Genomic DNA, 13,812 nt, shown 5'->3' with positions numbered 1-13,812 from the left:
GGATGGGATCTCTGTGCTGCCCCAGCAACAGAAGGAAGTAGAAGTTAAGGTGCAAAAACAAACAAACGTTGTTTGCTGTTTGAAGGGGGTGAGAACTGGCTTGTTTGCTCTCACTGTGCAAACTGAAACTAAAATCATGGCTACACTTACAGGGCCACTAGAACCTTTTGAGGAGACTGTAGTGCAGTGGCATGTGTATACTGAGCGTTATGAGCTTTGTTGTTGCAAATGACATTACAGAAGAGAAGTAGGTGGCAATATTCTTAAGTATTGTAGGGGCTAAGACCTATTCCCTGCTATGTAGCTTACTACAGTGACATTGTGGAAATCCTGGGGTCCCATTTTTCTCCAAAACAACTGGTAATTGCTGAAAGATATAGGTTCCACAAAAGAGACCAGAAAGAAGATGAAACAGTTGTACAATTTGTAGCAACTTTGAGAGAGCTTGCAGAACACCGTGAATTTAAGGAGATGTTAAATGCGGCCCTGTTGACAGGTTAGTGTGTGGCCTGCACAGGGAAGCTGTACGTAAGCGCCTATTGACAGAGGCTCAGCTTACCTTACAGAAGGCCATTGAAATTGCTGTCTCCATGGAACTGGCTGCAAAGGAGGCACAATCATTCAATGCATCCCCTAGGGTGCATAAGGTGTCACAAGAACCTACCCACAAAACTGTGAGGAGTCAGGAATGTTAGCGCTGTGATAAGCTGGGTCACCCTGCATCAGAATGCTGATGTAAGGACCTGGTGTATCGACACTGTGGCAAAAAGGGACAAATTGAGTGTGCCTGTAAACAAAACAAAAAGAGGCCTGTGGTCTGGCCAACCAAAAAGGGAAATCTGCATACCGTAGAGCAGACCCAGGATGACCAAGGAGATACCTCCTCACAAGAAGAGCCACTCCACGTTTTGTCTTTGGCAGTGGGCTCACATGAATACTGGATAACCCCGTTGTTGGTCAGAAAACCTATACGCATGGAAATAGAGACCGATGCAGTCGTTTCGCTGGTCTCAGAGACTGTGTATAAAGAAAAGCTACAGCATCTTCCACTTAAAGCAACAAAAACAGTGCTGAAGACATGTACGGGAGAAGCTGTGCCCATGTTGGGCACTACTGATGTTAAGGTGGAGCTCAGTGGATAGGCTGCTAAATTGCTACTGTTTGTGGTAAGAGGTAATTACCCAGCCTTAATGGGTAGGTCTTGGCTTAGGAAGATCCAGCTGAATTGGGCAGAAGTGCACTGAGTGACTAAAGAAGAAACCGGTCTGACCGCTATGCTAAGGAAACATGCTGTTTTTGGAGAGGATCTGGGAAGTATGAAGGGAATAACTGTGACATTGAATATTAAACTTGGCAGTCTGCCAAAATATCTGAAAGCCAGAACTGTGCCATATGCCATCAAGCTGAAAGTTGAAGCGGACCTGGAGTGCCTGGTCAAAAATGGTGTCCTAATACCAGTTACCCACAGCCCATGGGCAACTCCTATTGTTCCAATAGTGAAGAAAGATGGCTCCCTCCGGTTTTGCCGTGATTTTAAAGTCACGGTCAACCCAGTGTTATGTGCAGAGCAATACCCGCTTCCCCGCATCGATGACCTCTTCGCAGGCCTGGCTGGGGGACAAAAGTTAAGTAAGATTGATCTGAGTCAAGCATGTTTACAGATGCACATTGATGAAAAGTCCCAAGAACTGTTGACTATTGTGACGCATAAGGGGCTTTATCAATATTGTCGCCTACCCTTCAGAATAATATCTGCTCCCACCCTGTTCCAGAGGGCTATGGACCAGATCTTGTGTGGCTTGCCAGGAGTCCAGTGCTATCTGGATGACATCCTGGTCACTGGAAGGACTGAGGAGGGTCACCTAAAGAATTTAGAGGCTACCTTACAAAGACTGGAAGAGTATAGACTGCGAGTCCACAAAGACAAGTGTGAATTCTTCCAGCCCTCTGTTGAATATTTGGGACACATCATTGATGCTACAGGTCTTTGTAAGGCCCGTGCCAAAGTTAAGGCTATTGTGGAGGCTCCCCCTCCTCGAAATGTTAGCCAGCTTCACTCGTTTCTAGGACTATTGAACTATTATGGAAAGTTTATCTTACAGTTAGCCACACTGCTAAAACCACTTCATGAACTCCTTGGGCAGAAGAAGGCCTGGAAGTGGACTGAAGCCTGTGATGTTGCATTTAACAAAGCTAAGGATGCACTGCTAAATTCTGAAGTTCTGATGCACTTTGATCCATCCTTACCCCTACAGTTGGCCTGCGATGCATCCCCTTATGGAGTGGGAGCAGTCATGTCACACATTATGCCTTTGGGAGAAGAGAGACCTATTGCTTTTGCTTCACGCACTCTAAGCAAAGCGGAAACTAACTGTGCCCAAATTGAACGTGAGGCATTGGGAATCGTTTTCGGAATTCGGAAGTTTCATCAGTACCTGCTCAGATTGAAGTTTACTCTTCTCACTGACCATCGACCCCTGACTTCAATTTTTGGACCCCACACAAGCATTCCTCCATTAGCCGCTAGTTGTATGCAACGGTGGGTATTGCTTTCCGCGCACGCATATGAAATTAAATATAGGAAATCCACTCTGCACGGCAATTCGGATGGTCTCTCAAGGCTGCCGTTGCCAGTCACCCATCGAGATATTGCCCAAAAGGAAATCTTTTACTTTGAACAAGTAGGGAATACACCTATCACCGCTATTCAAGTAAAAAAGGCAACTCGAGTTGACCCAATATTGTCCCCAGTTATGGACCTGATGATGCATGGAACATCTCGGCGAGCCTCTCTGGTCTCACCTGACCTTGTTACCTACATGTCCATGAGGACAGAGTTATCAATCCAATCTGGTTGGTTGCTGTGGGGGAGACATGTCATTATTCCACCACCACTGAGATCACAGATGTTAGAACAGCTCCATTCCGGTCACTGTGGAATAGTGCGCATGAAGGAAATTGCCCGAAGCTATTTTTGGTGGTCTGGTTTGGACAGTGCTATTGAAGAGAACGCAAGAACTTGTATGTCATGTCAGGGTGTGAGGAATGCACCCCAGTGGGCACCCCTACATCCATGGGACTAGCCTGAAAAACCAAGGCAATGCATTCATGTTGACTTTGCTGGCTCCCTTGAAGGAAGCATGTTCTTGGTGGTGGTAGGTGCCCATTCTAAATGGCCAGAAGTCTCTATAATGCAGTCTACTACTGCAGAGAGTACTGTCCAAAAACTCCGAGGACTCTTTAGTCGTTTCGGTCTGCCCAAACAACTTGTGAGTGACAACGGATGGCAGTTCATCTCTCAGGAGTTTCAAAAATTTATGAAGGCAAATGGGATACACCACATCACTTCGGCACCATGTCATCCATCCACCAGCTGAAAGATTTGTGCAGACAGTGAAACAAGCCTTGAAATCAGCAAGGGGACAATTATCCATTCAAAAGCGTCTGGACACCTTCTTACTATCCTACAGAAACACACCTCATGCTACGACCAAGGCATCCCTGGCCTTTCTAATGATGAGACGACAGCTGCACACATGCTTTAATCTGCTGAAACCTTCTGAATCCCAAGAAATTGTGCAACGTCAGCAGCAAGGTCAAGTCATCAGGCATGCACCCAGAGCAAAAGACCGAACCTTTAGCCCGAGACAGCTGGTTTTGGCTTGAAATTATACTTCTGAAGCTAAATGGGTCCCTGCCACTGTCATTGCTCAGACGGGACCTGTTTCCTACACTGTACGGACTGCAGAGGATCTCACCTGACGGCGACATGTAGATCAGCTGCTGCCAGGTCATGCCAGTCCTCAGGACACATCTTCAGTAGAGTTGCCTGACTTCACCACCTCCAGCGAGACACCGAATCAAGAGTCACCTGTTCCTGACTTTTCCCCTCCATTACTGCCAGTGGCAGAGATACCCTTGTGCCCGGCACGTTCTGATACCCCATCCTCACCCCTTCACCCTACAAACCCTGAGCCCATTGTCAGGGCCACGCTCAAGACACTGTCAGGTGCAACCACATCAGAAATTGGCCGTAATCCACCTAGAGACAGACGGCCTCCTCGGCTGGATCTTTAGCTAGGGCAAACCCACAGTTACGGGGCAAAATAATCCCCGGGGTTTAGCTGGGAATGGAAGCAGTCTACCCTCCTTCTCTAGTTAGTGTTTGTTTTATTTTGGGGACATTCTTATTAAGGGGGGAGGAATATGTTGTGTATTTGGTTGTCATGGTAATAGAATCTTGTGTTGCTATGGCAACTGTCAGATTATTAGGGGATAGCTCAGCCTGTTTGGCTGGCTGTTGGTTAGTTCTGTGTGTAGCAATAAATGGCTGCTCCAAGGTTTACAGCTCTCTGTGTCTCCAGTGATTTCTTCCTAAAGCTGTTGCCCCCAAGGATATAACACTTTGTGCCTGAAATTTTCCATGCTTGATGAATGCCTCAAAGTGAAACTTTTTTGAAAAGTTAGACAAAATATGTATCGTCAAGTGTCTGAGTTATGAGAGGGAGAAGAAAATGCAGTTTTCCCACTACTTTGTTAGTTGTGATTTATGAGGTGACTCACAGTTGCTAATCCTTTACACTTTGAATTTGACATCCATAACATTTGTTACATGCTTTGCTCAGTTGCTTTAATAATTCATAACATGATGGAATTACAGTAGAACTTGAGAGTTATGAACACCAGAGTTACGAACTTACCACTCAACCACACACCTCATTTGGAACTGGAAATACATAATCAGGCAGCAGCGAAGACCAAAAAAAACCCAATTACAATACTGTGTTAAACGGCTAAAAATAAATAAATAAAGGGAAAGCAGCATTTTTCTTTTGCAGAGTAATGTTTCAAAGATATATTAAGTCAGTGTTCAGTTGTAAACTTTTGAAAGAACAACTGTAATGTTTTGTTCAGAGTTATGAACATTTCAGAGTTATGAACATCCTCCATTCCTGAGTCGTTTGTAACTCTGAGGTTCTATTATATGTTCTAATATCCTTTTCATCCTTACTCCCCAGGTATCTGTGCCATAGAAAAGTCATATTTTAAACTATTAAGTTAACCCCCTAGAAACACTGGGCATAGGTGAACAGCTATTTAAATGCATAGCTGTGTTGCCAGCTCCTGTTTTTCACCAGTCTTGTGATAGTCTCATTCAGTCATATTCCCAGCTTTAAGAAAAACACCAACTGTCAGCTTCCTTTTTTTTAAATGAAAGTTTCCAGTACTTTATCATACAGAGAAGTTTGAAAACATGAAACAAGTGTACTCCAAAGGCTCAGAAACAAGAAGACGAATAAAAAGAAACTCATATATATTTAACTTGTGTGTGTCTGTATCTATATACAAAATGAGATTTTAAAACAAATCTCATTTATTTGAGGGCCTGTCCCATGATGTTTGAATGCATAGGGTTGGCAGCCATAGCATAGTGAAAAAATCTAGTTTTCTGAATTGCTCCAACTCAGTCATACCAACATTTTGGGTGTGTGCGCACGCGTGGGGGGGGCAGGTTCTGGAAAAATGCACCCCCACTTCTGTTGCTGCTTTCATCTTTAAAATACCCATGTGGGTTAAGGGACTGAGTCCTGGCCTGTACTCTCTAGGCAAATTACCTCAAAACTATGCCTTAATTAAGTCATATGTAAAATAGGATCAATAATGTTTTAACTCACCCTTGGCAAGTGCTTTGAATCCTACCAAAGAAAAGGGACTTTAAATATAAAGTATTACTAGTTTTGTTTTGATAGATGCAAGAAGTAAAGCACAGAAAGGTAACTCCCTTGTGTGGGGAAACATAGAGTACATTAGGCAAAGGTTTCATGGAGAAGAACTGAGCTGTAATGCTGTGATCAAGCAACAAGTCATATAATGTCTCTGCTTTCTCATCTGTAACACTGGTATATTTATTTACCTACTTCACAAGGGCTCTGAGACTAGTGTTCGTAAAGTTCCTTTGGAAATGTAAAGCTTTCAGGAAGTAATTTACAACGCAGAATTTTGCTAGTGGCATAAACACATATAGCTTAGTTTCACTAGTCATCGTTTTGATCTAGGTCTAAAGATTTCAAATGCAAAACACTTTTTCTGAAATTCTATTTATGAGGAACGCTTCACTTAGTCCATTATGAGGTTATAAAAATGATGTTGTATTTGATTTTTAAATTGATGGCTATCTGTGTTTAATACAGATGGCTTGCACAAAATCAGGCTGAACTATAGTGAAGACTCCACTGATGGCAGTAAATTAAATGAAGATGAGCTTATAGATTTTTCTGAGGATCAAGATAACCAGGTAAAGAACTTAATAATGTTGCTTAGGTAATGTGTACTATTGTTCCCCTTCTGAAGAACAGAAATCAGATTGTGTGTGTGTGTGTGTGTGTGTGTGTGTGAAGTGTTTTTAAAAGCAGTATGCAGACAGTAAATTATGTATTGTATGAAACCTGCATTTGACATTTGTAAGGTTAGAACCTAGAGCATTTGTTGCTCAGTATTAGAATTGTACTTACATTTCAGCTTCTAGAAGATTAACGATATACTCTTTCATGAAATTGGCTCAGTAAGAGTCTGCTGTACAGATCATGCACTATGCTTCGTGCAGTTTTGCTTATTGACCATGGAATATAATAATTTAGCTCAGGTTTTAAGAGACCAGCGACTATTACTTTCCCTCAGTTCCTCTGCTTCTGTCTTCGCAGCAGGTCCTGGAACCATCCACTCTCTCTGTTCTTTAAATGCCATTCCTTGGCAATAGACAGACTTGGTGTATGTATAGAATCATAGACTTTAAGGTCAGAAGGGACCATTATGATCATCTAATCTGACCTCCTGCACAATGCACGCCACAGAATCTGACCCACCCACTCCTGTATCAAACCTGTGTCTGAGCCATTGAAGTCCTCAGATCATGGTTTAAAGACTTCAAGGTGCAGAGAATCTTCCAGCAAGTGACCCGTGCCCCATGCTGCAGAGGAAGGCAAAAAAACCCCAGGGCCTCTGCCAATCTGTCCTGGAGGAAAATTCCTTCCTGACCCCAGATATGGCGATCAGCTAAACCCTGAGCATGTGGGCAAGACTCACCAGCCAGACACCTTGGAAAGAATTCTCTGTAGTAACACAGATCTTACCCCATCTAACATCCCATCACAAGCTATTGGGCATATTTACCGCTAGTAGTCAAAGACGAATTAATTGCCAAAATTAGGCTATCCCATTATACTGCCCCCTCTATAAACTGACCAAGCTTAGTCTTGAAGCCAGATATGTCTTTTGCCCCCACCACTCCCCTTGGAAAACTGTTCCAGAACTTCACTCCTTTGATGGTTAGAAACCTTCATCTAATTTCAAGTCTAAACTTCCTGATAGCCAGTTTATACCCATTTGTTCTTGTGTCCACATTGGTACTGAGCTTAAATAATTCCTCTCCCTCCCTGGTATTTATTCCTCTGATACATTTATAGAGAGCAATCATATCTCCCCTCAGCCTTCTTTTGGTTAGGCTAAACAAGCCAAGCTCTTTGAGTCTTCTTTTATATGACAGGTTTTCCATTCCTCAGATCATCCTAGTAGCCCTTCTCTGAACCTGTTCCAGTTTGAATTCATCCTTCTTAAACATGGGAGACCAGAACTGCACACAGTATTCCAGATGAGGTCTCACCAGTGCCTTGTATAACGGTACTAACACCTCCTTCTCTTTTGGAAATACCTCGCCTGATGCATCCCAAGACAGCATTAGCTTTTTTCATGACCATATCACATTGGCGGCTCATAGTCATCCTGTGATCAACCAATACTCTGAGGTCCTTCTCCTCTGTTACTTCCAACTGATGTGCCCCCGGCTCATAACAAAAATTCTTGTTTGTTTCTAAATGCGTGATCTTGCACTTTTCACTATTAAATTTCATCCTATTGCTATTACTCCAGTTTACAAAGTCATCCAGATCTTCCTGTATGATATCCCGGTCCGTCTCTGTATTGGCAATACCTCTCAGCTTTGTGTCATCCACAAATTTTATTAGCACGTTCCCATTTTTTGTGACAAGGTCAGTAATAAAAAGATTAAATAAGATTCATCCCAAAACCAATCCCTGAGGAACTCCACTAGTAACCTCCCTCCAGCCTGACAAATTACCTTTCAGTATGACCCATTGTAGTCTCCCCTTTAACCAGTTCCTTATCCACCTTTCAATATTCATATTGATCCCCGTCTTTTCCAATTTAGTTAATAATTCCCCATGTGGAACCGTATCAAATGCCTTACTGAAATTGAGTAAATTAGATCCACTGCATTTCCTTTGTCTAAAAAATCTGTTACCTTCTCAAAAGAGGAGATCAGGTTGGTTTGACACAATCTACTTTTTGTAAAACTGTGTTGTATTTTGTCCCAATTACCATTGACCTCAATGTCCTTGACTACTTTTTTCTTCAAAATTTTTCACAAGACCTTGCATACTATAGATGTCAAACTGACAGGCTAGTAGATCACTTTTTCCCCCCCTTTCTTAAAGATAGGAACTATGTTAGCAATTCTCCAGTCATATGGTACAACCCCTGAGTTTACAAATTCAATAAAAATTCTTGCTAATGGGCTTGCAATTGCATATGCCGGTTCCTTTAATATACTTGAATGAAGATTATCTGAGCCTCCTGATTTCATCCCATTAAGCTGTTCAAGAATATCCTTAACCTCCATTCCATCCTCAGTGTTTAGTGGTCCTACTTCTTCTTTCTTTGTTTTCTTCTGATTTATATGGCTATAAAACCATTTACTGTTGGTTTGATTACCTTTGCAAGGTCCAACTCTACATGGCTTTTGGCCTTTCTCACTTTATCCCTACATATTCTGACCTCAATAAGGTAGCTTTCCTTGCTGATCACTCCCATCTTCCACTCCCTTGTAGGCTTTCTGCTTTTTCTTAATCACTTCTCTGAGATGCTTGCTCATCCAGCTTGGTCTACAACTCCTGCCTATCCATCAGCTATTGCATCTAGGAAAATCTGAGCTCTGTTATTATTACTAGCTCTTGTCCTCCAGTCTATATCTGGGAAGTTAAAGTCTCCCATAATCACACAATTTCCATTAGTATTTACTTCATTAAAAACATTAAAAAGGTCTCTATCCATATCCAAACCAGATTCCAACGGTCTGTAGCACACTCCAAGCACTATCTCAGGGGAGGCTCTAGTAGTCTTTTTCCCCAGTGTGATTTTTGCCCAGACAGGTTTCCATCCCTTCTTATTTCTTTACAGTCTACCTCATCATTGATATACAATGCTACTCCACCACCTTTGCCTTTATTTCTGTCTTTCCTAAACAGCAGATAGCCTTCAATATCTGTACTCCAGTTATGACTACTATTCCACCAAGTTACTATTATCCCTATAATATCCGGTTTCACTTCCTGCACCAGTAACTCTAGTTCCTCCATTTTGTTACCTAGGCTCCTCGCATTGATGTACAAACATCTTAATTCTTGCTATTTGGCTTCACTCAAATTCTTTACCCGATTAGGCCCAGACGTTCTACCACCAGTATCACATATTAGAATTGTATCTACAGTACCCTTCTTCCATATGTCCATTCTCCTACCCATGACAGTATCCTTTCTTGCTTTGTTTTCTTCCCTCTCAATGTTAAAATCCGGTGTGGAGATTACCTGGACATCTCGCAACCAATTCCTAGTTTAAAACTCTCTTAATCAGTTGTGCCAGCCTCCATCTTAGAAGTCTATTTCCGTCCCTACTCAGGTGAAGTCCATCCTGCGAGAACAGTCCTCTGTCCATGAATGCTTTCCAGTGGCCATACATCCCAAAGCCCTTCTTATAGCACCACTGCCTGAGCCATCTGTTGATCGCCATGATCTTGTCACACCTTTTGTTGCCCTTCTCTAGGAACACTGAAGATCACCTGAGCCTCGATTTCCTTAAGTGTCTTCCCCAGCCTGGCATAGTCGCCCTTGATACATTCCAGCAAGAATCTAGCCATATCATTTGTTCCCCACATTTAGGACAATAAGCGGATTCTTTCCCACTCCCATTAGGATCCTCTTCAGCGTCAGGTCCACATCCTGTATCTTAGCACCCAGCAGACAGCACACCTTTCTGTTCTCTGGATCAGCTGTGCTTACAGGCCTGTCTATCCTTCTCAGTAAGGAGTCCCCAATCACGTAGACCTGCCTTTTTTTGGTGATGGTGCGATTCTCCAGTCTATCCCTTGTTCCCTCTGGCTGCAAGTCCTCTCGATTCCCATTCACCCTTGCAATCCTCTGCAACCCACCCCGTATCCTCCTGGGACTCATGTTTGGTGTCCTCTCCATTGACGCTTCCCCTCTCCTTATAGAGCTAGCTGCCCTTCAATTCTTCCTTGCCCTCTCGCCTTCAGTGACCACCTGCTATGCCCCTTCTTCATTTTCCGAGTCCGCAAACCTGTTCCTGAGCTCTATTTCTTCTTCTCTAGCCTGTCTTTGCCTCTGCCTGGTTCGCTTATTCACATGCTTCCACCCTCCACTTTCCTCACCCAGCAGTCTCCCCTCAGGAGTTCTTTGGTCCTACTTCCATCTGCAAGTCTGAGCTTTTCCCTTCGGCGTCATGTCCCTTTTTTTTTTTTTTTTTTAATTAAATTTGGGGGTTTTGTCTAGGTTTGTTGTCTTTCACTCTCCGCTCTCAAATCAGAGAATCAGAAGAAAACATTGGGATTTAAAAAATGTGAGGTCTTAGTGGAAAATGTCCTTTACAAACCCATTGTAGGCCCACTGCTTTGAGGTCCTGGGACGGAGGGCATTCTTACGGGACCTGTAAAGGCTGACCTTACGGAAGGTGTATACAAAGTTATCCTCCCTTAAGACGTCATCAGAACTGAACCAGTGCCAGTTCAGGTCTTCACATCTGAAATCAAAGGATCAGAGACCCTCAAATCCTTTCACATAAGTAATAGGAGTCTTCTGTTCTACCATTTATCTCCCTCTCCAAAAAAGAGACTGAGTATAGCACATCTTGGGATTGGAGTTTTGTTAAGCAGCATTCTTCCTGCCGAGCCCAGCATACTGAATAATCTTTTTCAAGGTTTGCATTTGTGGTTTTTTTGTGGTCAAAACCTCATATCTGGGCTGAAACCTCAACTGCTGTTGCAGATAGACTAAACTCATTTCTCCTAGCTCATGATGGTGCTAGGGTCTGCTTTAAGCCTTCCCCCAAATAGACTCCTTATTGTCTCTTTCTCTGGCACTCCCTAAATCTCAATGAAAAGGGAACCTTTGCTGGGAGCAGATGATTGAGAAGCCCGTAAGAGGGATGGGCAGAGAGTCTGAGTTGGGGTTGGTGGAGGGAGGCAGTCAGGAGAATGGTATAGGCTGCTTTGGCCTTGATCCCTGCATTTTGGGAGGAGAAGGGGGTATGTTGAATCTTCTTGTTGCAGCAGCAGCTCAGGATTCAGCCTGATTTGAAGTTACCATTCACATCTATCAGAATTTGCCAGAATTGGAATAGAAACAGGTAAGTTGAGCTAAAATATATAGAGGCTGACTGCAATAGAAACCTTTAAGAAGGCTCAGCCATAAGTGAAATGTGCATGACACTGATGCCAGAGAACAGCCATCTAAATTCTCCCTCAACTTGGCTACACATTGCATTGTGAGTTGGCTAGTTCCCTCCAAAAAAATTTTCAAATAATTTTGCTGTACTTTTTCTCTTCTGTTTTTTGAAAAGCCATCTCCCAATCCTGGTAGGTTTGCTGAGTCTTCGCAATAGGAAACTGACAAGGAGTAATATTAGCTGAAAGTTTGATGATGCAAAATGTACTGTTAATTTGTGGGAGTAAACTATGCTCAACTTAAGTTCCTTGTCTTAAGTAAGACTGTAAATATAGTAAGTAAAATTTTTATTTGCATTCCATTTGAAAAACAGTCAGCCTATGAACTCCACAATTTTTTTTATTTTATTTTATTTTTTTTTTGTAGGAAGACAGCAGCGATGATGGGGGTCTTGTAGATGATAACTGTAATTCAGAGTTGGGACAGTGGCATCTGAAGCCTAATGTTTGCATACAGTAAGTATAAAGATGTATTGCTTAGAACAAGCTTCAAACTAATATAATGTAAAACAGAATGACAGCACTCGGGTGTCACTCAGACTTTATAAGATGCTGCTAACATACTGTTTATATTTTTAGCAATTTCTATATTTTGCAGTATAATCTAGTTTTAGGATTTTGTGTGGAACTCCTTTTGCACTGAAAATAGATATTCCCTTTTGGTTTGCTAAGATTGAAAGACTTGCTTTTAAAAGCATCTGAAGATATTTTTATTCTAATAAAACTGCTGTTCTTAGTGATTTAGTATTTAGGCTCCAATTCAGCAAACTACTTAAGTGTGTACGTAAGTGCCATTCCTATTTAGCAAAATACATAGGAAATTGGTTACAATTCAACATGTGCCTAAATAGATGTTGAATTAAGGCCTTAGTTGTGGGCATCTCAAATTAACTGGGGAGAATGGGATAGATATTAAATAATATAAAGCTAAAATATGTATAGAGTCTCCATTTCTTGCCAAAAAAAATTGTGCAGTTGTCATCTTTCGTGCACCTCTTTCCCTGATTTACCTGTTAGGTGTATTTCCTTTGCTTTGTTCAGAACAGTCACAACAAAAAAATCTGTTACTTCTGTAATTGCTTTTCACTAAAACATTTCTTTCTATTGCAAACATTCCAAGAACCAGAAAGCTATGAAAAAGCAAATTTATTGGCTATCACTAGCTTTAGTAGTTCACATTTTAAGTGATAAAAATGTAGGCTTCTAAAGTCATAAATACTTTTCAATTAGCATTTGATGTCTTTACAGCTTCCCTTCTATTCTTTCTCTACCTTTTAATCCTATTTTTCCTTCCTCGTTTTTCCTTTGTGTTATGTTATATACTACAAGAAGGAAAAAAATGCAGGCATGTTATAATAGTATAATATAAAACTTACAGTAACAAATACATAATGGTTTAATGCATGTGTATCATCCATAATTAATTATATTTTATGCCCTGTTTCTAACAGCAGAAGTAAACCTAACTTGTGAGATCTAAGGATATCACAGCTTGAGGTGCAATGGCTTCAAGTTACGGTTTGAAATGAAATACCCCATGCAGATGGTGATCGTCCCCCTTCGACACTGCTCCCTCCCAAAATAAAAAGGCTTAATGTGCCATGGATTACCTTTAGCACTCTTAACTCTAGTCTATCTGTAGAAATGGATACATCACTTTAAAAGCCATAAATTCTTCAATATCGTCACACATAACCATAAGGTCCCTCTTACTAACAAGATCCTCAAAGTGTCATGTCAAAATCTTGGTTTAACAACAACAAAAATAATTTGGGGGTTTCATTTCTTCATTATTTTAAAATGTACCTCTTTCCTGAAACAATATTTTAATATTTAAAAACCCATTGCTCGTGTAAGTAATTTACCTTGTTTCGAAGTTTAAAGGCTATGCATTTCAAAAATGTTTACGATTACTAGGCTGCCATCTTTATTTTTGCTATAAACATGGTTAAATATTTCCATTCTACTTTGAGAAGTAGTTACTTGCAGTAGTATCATCTATAAAAATATAATAAGATGTAATACAAAACAACTTTTGCAGTATCTGAACATTGCATTTGTTTTCTGTTGTTGGGAGTAGGCTATTTATTTGGGTACATGAATACAAGGACAAGTTATCTCCACTGTTAGCAGTGATAAGTATATGAACCAGTAACAAATATTAGTGCAATCTAACTTTCAAAAGGTGTTTTGCCTGATTTTTTTTTAAATTACTTTTCTTT

General features: G+C 41.3%; 1 protein-coding gene across 5 annotated transcripts in view; it reads left to right on the top strand.

Moving 5' to 3' along the window:
- The window catches only part of SENP6 (SUMO specific peptidase 6), a 176,278-nt gene that overhangs the window by 149,574 nt on the left and 12,892 nt on the right, over nucleotides 1-13,812 (top strand). For all 5 annotated transcript variants that reach the window (XM_050950093.1, XM_050950090.1, XM_050950094.1 and 2 more), the window contains 2 exons: nucleotides 6,192-6,295; nucleotides 11,958-12,046. In XM_050950093.1, coding sequence (XP_050806050.1) covers nucleotides 6,192-6,295; nucleotides 11,958-12,046 — 193 coding nt within the window. The remainder of the gene's footprint in view (nucleotides 1-6,191; nucleotides 6,296-11,957; nucleotides 12,047-13,812) is intronic.

Source organism: Gopherus flavomarginatus, chromosome 4 (genome assembly GCF_025201925.1).
Source record: "Gopherus flavomarginatus isolate rGopFla2 chromosome 4, rGopFla2.mat.asm, whole genome shotgun sequence".
Lineage (NCBI taxonomy): Eukaryota > Metazoa > Chordata > Testudines > Testudinidae > Gopherus > Gopherus flavomarginatus.
This window is presented reverse-complemented; position numbering and strand designations above follow the sequence as displayed.